Here is a 7,128-nt window from a genome sequence, read left to right as displayed (position 1 = left end):
ACCTGATGACCTCATCAGTCTAGCTCCCACAGGGATACAGGCTGTTTCCTTGTTTTTAGTGTCTTTGTCTTCCGACTAAAATATCTCAACAACTATTTAATGGATTTCCATGAATAGTAGAGGCCTTCATGTCCCCCTCACCATCGTTTCATATAACTTTGGGGATCTTCTGACTATTAATTCATGATCCTGAGCCTCTGTAACCATGCTGACTTTGCATGTTTTGGATTTTATCATCATCATTATAGTGGATCATAGAGGCCCATGGGCTTTCAACAGGTGCGCCAGAGTAATTTATAAATAATATTGTTTTATTGGCTTGCAGCACTTCTTTCATAACATTTACTTCAAGCAGTACAAGGTGTTCATTTATGTTTTCACACATACACACATGCACGTACGCACGCATGCATGCATGCATGTGAGAATGTGACATTATACAATGATGAAGTAGTCTGTCACTTGAGACCTGACTGGGAATTCCACTGGTTTCTAAAAAAAGACCAGTACATAACTGGGAGGGAGGTGGATTCTTATCTGTTGCCAAAAGAAGAGGTTACACTTGACTCAGGCTTACAGGCTGCGGCAACACACAATGGAAGAATACACTGCATGCTAATTTACTTAACAAAGTAAGAATATTTATAATGTATGTCATTCACAAGCACAAGTAGGAACAACAAAAGATGTCTTACAATAACTCAACCTCAACTACAAGCATGAGCTAATTCAATATACTTCTCTAAATATGTAAAGATGACAAAAAGCAGTTGGAATATGCTGTTTTGAATTTTATTTCATGTTTAGCTGCAGTAAAATATAACTTCTTAGTATGTAAAAATAACTCAAAACAGAATTACATCCCCCCCCCCCCCCCCCCCCCCCAAACAAGCAGTTGATATAGCAACAACACCAGCAGGTTTAAAACTCTTTCAAAATAATCTACATACAAGGTCAGTGTATAAGACTGAACTGGATGATACACAGTATATTAGCTGCTCAATGTGTCTTCATGATACATGAATGATACCACTGAATGATTCTGTAGGTTTGACCTACTTTATTACCACCAAATACATATGGTGGCATTAGATATAACGCAAACTGGAGCTCTGAGGGCCTCATGCTTTGGATATTGTTGTGTGTGGACTCACCAAACATCAGTTTGGGGGCTGGAAAGTGTATTTAAGTGGTTCTGTGAAATCATTTGCTTGTTTTAAAAACATCCTGGAGCACCTTAAGTATTTAAACTAAGCAGAAACATAATGCCCATTTTTATTTTGTGAACTTGAAGATATCATAATGCTTTGTAGGATACTTTATGTGAAATTTACAGTCAAAAGCAAAAACAAAAGCAAAATGATTGTCCTTCAAATGATGGGGCTGATATTGTTTATATTCAATTTGTAACTGTTCAGAAATGTTTCCATTCATGGCACCTTGTTGTATGTAAACAGTCACCTTTTGGTCCATGAGCTGGCCCGTCTACAGAGTACACAATTTTCTGGAAAAAACAACTAGGAAGAGCATTTTGTGCAGCGCCACATACATGTTGCTTCTGTGTTATAAATCATTCAATTTATAATTCAGAAATAGCCCTTTTCCTCTGGAGCTGCAAAATCCCCTCTTCATCTTCTACCTGAAGTATGAGTCCGTCTGTTTTTTTGGCTCTTATTTAAACTCCAGATTTCATACATCACAAATCTTCCTTTTCACACTCAAAATGGAAATGTATCCATGAAGATTTTGTCGACAATCGGTGGTGGAGGAACAAGATCTTCTAATTTAAGGTAAAAGATACGCTGGAGGCCTTGAGTGCACAGAGTCCTGAGGTCAGGCAGCTTCCCAAGAAGTTTGGACAAATAATTGGGCCGCAGCGAGTCAGAGCCGCAGCCAGAGATGTGATCTTTGAGACAGGTGATGAGCTGGTTCTGCAAGTCCTCCACACGTCTTGGCTCCTTAAGGCCATGTCGGTCTACAGCAGAAAATGAGATACAGTATTTTCATTTGATACGTCACACAAATATCACACAGCGATAGAAAAGACCGTACACTTTGAAAGCATGACGTGACAAATCTGAATAATGAATTTTTGAATAACTTTGTTTCCTTTTTTTCCCATTTGATTTTACTCAGCTTTAAATAGACCACAACTCTAGGTTGAATTTGGAAAATCTTTATACAAAACATTAACTAACATTAAGTGGGATACTGGACTGCTAAAGCGGACACAAACTGGTGCAGAAATGTTAATGATGCTACAATTCTTTGGAATTCTTTATTGATCCCCTCACGGAAATTAAACCTGCATTGTGGTTATATTCAGTCTGCTGTGATATCTCACATCTTCTCTGCACTATACGTGAGGTTGTGTTACAATCTGTCAAACACCTGTTATGCCAATCATGTGTTGTGTAACTCCCTAGTATTGTTCACACCAATGAAACCAGATTCCTTGTGCAAACAGTGGTCCTTCCTTTTTAAAAATAACTCAGAAACAGTGGGTTTAAGCCTGATATCCCTGCTTCTAAACGTTGATGTGTTAAATAGTGTTAAATGTCCCATGACATACTGCATTTGGTTGCTTTTACATAGACCTTAGTGGTCCCCTAATACTGTATCTGAAGTCTCTTTTATATAGACCTTAGTGGTCCCCTAATACTGTATCTGAAGTCTCTTGATATAGGCCTTAGTGGTCCCCTAATACTGTATCTCTGAAATCTGTTATATAGGCCTTAGTGGTCCCCTAATACCATATAATATAATAATATAATACCACAGTCTGAGGGGGGGGCACAATGTGGAGGCTGGGGGTGTGGCCTTGACTAACTGCCACTATGCTTGTTTGAAAGCCATGATCTCTCTCTCATGGGCAGGCCAAATTTTCTAGGCGGGCAAAGCAGAGAAAGGGGAAGTAACCTTGCCCCTTATGACCTCATAAGGAGCAATATTCCAGATCGGCACATCTGAGCTTTCATTTTCTCAAAGGCAGAGCAGGATACCCAGGGCTCTGTTTACACCTATTGCCATCACTAGCCACTGGGGGACCATAGGCAGGCTGTGGGAACGCATATCAATGTTAAAAAAAACTCTTAAATTGACATTTTCATGCCACGGGAGCTTTAAAGAATGACTGTAGCTCTTACCAGCAATGATAACCAGGGCTGTTAGGCAGGAGAAGGAGGAAACGTCTAGCCTCATGCGATGGAGGCTTTGAGAAAACTCCAAGATGGAGTCGATCCAGTCCCCAAAGCCTCGGACGCACTGCGCTTTGTGAAGCACGGCCCCGTTGCAGAAGATCAGCTTGTCCATGTCAGCATTGGAACTTCAATAGAAAAGAAAAAACAAGATAGTTTGTTGATTTTATTCAAGGATTCAGCAATACACATAAGCTGTATAGTAAGCATGCTGAACGTCTTGCATGGCGCTGCACTCACCGATATGCAAGACGCAAGATGAAGAGTTCGACAAAGGCAGATTCCAGCAGCAGTTCCTGGTCTTCTGAGCAGAACTCAGAGAAACCTGGGATGCTCTTGGCCCACTTCCTGATGACCTCCATTGAGGATGTGAGTAACTCGTAAAACTGTTTGATATCACTAGCGTCTTCTTTCTGGTTTGGACTGACTTCTGTCTCGTCATACTGAAATTGCAAACAGCAGAGCAGTTCAAACAGATGTATAAGTGGGTAATTAAATTTTAAGGGAAAAAAGAGAGACTTTGTTTGTTGTTTGTTTGTTTTTTTACCTTAGAGTAATCCAGTTTCCCAATGCTGGGGTTCGAGTCGATGTGGGCTCTCACAAGTGAAGCGATCATACTCACTGGAGACACAGTGGCTGTCATGTTGTGGGCCACTTTAGGCTTTGAAGGCAGGCGGCCTCTTCGTCCTTTCAGGCTGTCTGTTCTCACAACTGAAAAAGTTGGTGACATCAAATGTTACTTTCAGTTCAGCATTACCATCCTAATTCTAAACCAATCATTTGGATATGTACTGAACTCACCTTCCCTCACCATGCCCACAACAAGACACTTCTGGTAACGGCAGAACTGGCATCGATTCCGCCTCCTCTTGTCCACAGGACAGTCTTTGTTGGCGAGGCAAACATACTTGGAATTCTTTTGTACTGTACGCTGTGAAATAAAAAGAAGAATTACTCCAAATCTGTCTCAAACATTTCCTTCGTCTTTGCATGGAAATAGATGAATGGGCTGCAAAGACAGGTCAGATCCTATTACCTTGAAAAACCCTTTGCATCCCTCACAGGTGCGGACCCCATAGTGCTGACAGGAGGCATTGTCCCCACACACGGCACAGCAGCCCTCATTTCCACTTTTTAACTTGGGTGATAAGCTCCCATCCAGCTGCTCAGTGCCATCCAGGCTACGTGCTTGCTCCATCACCAAGTTGGGGTAGGTCAGTGCAGAGGGGTTAGGGTGGGTGAAAGTGAAAGGATTCTGCTCACGTAAGTGTGGTTGACCCAAATGGGACATATCCTCCACAGAACCAAAAGTGAAGAAAGAGGGCTCTTGTGGCACTGGGTTGTCCTCTGCTGCCCAGTATCCTGGACTGGGTGAGTATGGCCCAAAGGCTGAATCCCAGTTGGAATTGGACGTATGCTGACTCTGGAACCGGGGGGTTGAAGGAGACGAGGTGGATGCGGGACTGCCAAAATAGTCGGACCCACCAGGAGACACTGCCTCGTCAGGGTAACTCAGCGTGAACGCTCCAGGGTAGCAGCCGTAAACCTGTAGGTCATCCAACTTCAAGGGGGTCTCCTGGCCTGACGACGGAGTGATGTGGGCAGGCGCCGCAGTGAACTGACACGAATAAGCGTCAAAGTCAGCCACGCGACTGTCCACCAGGGAGCTGATGCTTGGAAGGGATGGAGCAGAGAATTGGTCCCGTGGGCTGCTCGTCTCCACAGCCAGCCTGGAGAGAAAGTCTGTGCTCTGAAGCTCCGAGCTGCCAAGGCTGTTCTCGTAGAGCTGAGATCCATGCTGAGGGTGTATGCAAGTCATGGCTGCAAGACTGGAAAAGACATAATCAACAATATTAAAGCCAAACTGATTTTTAAGTTAATTTGGAACAATCAAGCCATGGCCAGTTAACCCGTTAGGGGTCCCTGGGGCAGAAATTAGCTTCTGGGACCTCTTTTACTACCTGTGCACTGTGTACAGTATACACGTGCTGGAATTTAATACATTTTAAAAGTTATATAACCTAAGTTAGGTTTCTCTGCAATTGCCACACAGTGAACTATAGACTTTGGAGGTGCCCTGGCGTTGTGGGGGCCCTGGTGCTGTAGCGTAGTAATCCAGCCTTACCTGACATACTGCATATACTTCATGAGAAAACCTAGAAGGTGCCCTGCTCTTCATAGCCACAGTCCTAAACCCTTATACCATGTATTACTATATAGTAAATATGGTCAGCTGCTCATGCCGGAAAGTATGGGGGCGTTGACTTTTAGAAAGGGACTCAATGACAACACATGGGGCACATGTTAAACACTTGGATGGCAAAAAACTACATATTTTGCGTATTGATATCACACTATTCCTACTGTTCACACTGTTTATATCTTGACACAGTCACACCTTCTTCTTTATTGTATTCTATTTTTATTCTAGATATCACAAATTATTCTGTATATTACTCTGCACTTTACTGCTTTTGGCATTCTGGTTAGATGCTAATACTGCATTTCGTTGTCTCTGTCCTTGTACTTTGTGTAATGACAATACAGTTGACTCCAAATAGACCAGGAATAGAATCAGGTTTATTGCCAAGAAGGTTTTCACTTACAAGGAATTTGCCTTGGTATTGTAGTGCACAACAATAGAACAGTAAGGGGAAAATATATAAAGCAATACTACTAACGTTAACACACATAAATATAGAAAAGGAGGTTTACTTAGTCAACTATATAGACACCTGTGGCATCAATACAACTTTACTTTGCTTTCTGCCTAATAAATAGAAACGGGTCGGCTGCTTTCTCTTCGATTTAAACTCAATTAAAGCCCATGTATCGGTTGTGACATTTACAAAAAATGGAGTTTCCGCATTCAAGTGTAGGGCAACTATATCACAAATAATAAAAAATATATTTCTTACCTGTTGGGCCCGTTTACAAGTGTTTTGAACTGTCTGTATTCCACAAGCAACCGTCAGTCATCTTCAGTGTTTCCCAGCTGAGGAGCAAGTCCCTGCGCGCTTACATCTCCGGAACACTTTTATAGTATCCGAGTTACTGTTCCCATGACGCCAGAGAAAGATTTCCATACATGGGCGGTGGGCGGGGAGATTTCCAGCCTCCGACCAATCACAGCGCGCGTTCGAGAGAATGAGACGTTCGATGACGCACTCCAGGATTCCGTTGACGCGGATGGCTGAGAACCGCAGCATTGTCCTCCCCACACGTTCTCTTAAGGCAGCCATACCCCCCCACCACCACCCCACACACACACACACTCACACACGCACAAACACTCACGCACACACACACCATAGACTGCAAAAGAACACAGACACACAGAGCTAAATACAGCTCAATAAAGCGGAATAAAACATATTTTTGAACTAGCTGTGTCTCTTTGTTGTATAATACAGTAGTGTTACGTTTCGCTGATAAACTGGAAAAGGATTTTTATGATTTATAAACAGGAAGTCACAGTAGTTTAGATATGTAATCTTAAAAGATAGATTTATTCGGTTTATAGATGGAAAAAAACAAATTTTGAATGAATGTTACGGTAAAAGTGATGATAAAAGAGGCTAAAAACTGCATTTATCGTAAAAAATGTGCATTGTATAGAAAAAGTGGACATGTTGCACAGAGAGTGTGAAGAACCAATGGTTAACGAGGCAGGAACAGGTTACTTAATCCAGCCATGTGCAACCCAATTCAATTATTGTAATCATGATAATAATAACAATAATAATAATAATAATAATAATAATAATAATAATAATAATAACAGCAACAACAACAACAACAGTAATAACCTTTCTAAAACGTGTACTATTAGATTATTTTAGACACTAAGACGTCCTAATTGAAGGTCTTTCTAAAAGCAATAGTTGTGGTGTATTGCAGCATTGTATACTAGATAAGATAGATAAGTATT

The 7,128-nt window shown here is 41.6% G+C and overlaps 1 protein-coding gene across 1 annotated transcript; it reads right to left on the bottom strand.

The window, feature by feature from the left end:
• Positions 1-776: 776 nt before the first annotated feature.
• Positions 777-6,267, bottom strand: nr4a1 (nuclear receptor subfamily 4, group A, member 1). The gene is made up of 7 exons (XM_032520055.1): positions 6,116-6,267; positions 4,234-5,026; positions 3,999-4,128; positions 3,745-3,908; positions 3,438-3,640; positions 3,147-3,325; positions 777-1,975 (listed from the first exon to the last, which is right to left on the bottom strand). Exons 2-7 carry the CDS (start codon positions 5,014-5,016, stop codon positions 1,719-1,721), a joined length of 1,716 nt encoding a protein of 571 aa, XP_032375946.1. The 5' UTR covers positions 5,017-5,026; positions 6,116-6,267; the 3' UTR covers positions 777-1,718.
• Positions 6,268-7,128: the final 861 nt, after the last annotated feature.

This window comes from Etheostoma spectabile, chromosome 7 (genome assembly GCF_008692095.1).
Source record: "Etheostoma spectabile isolate EspeVRDwgs_2016 chromosome 7, UIUC_Espe_1.0, whole genome shotgun sequence".
NCBI classification, from domain to species: Eukaryota; Metazoa; Chordata; class Actinopteri; order Perciformes; family Percidae; genus Etheostoma; species Etheostoma spectabile.
This window is presented reverse-complemented; position numbering and strand designations above follow the sequence as displayed.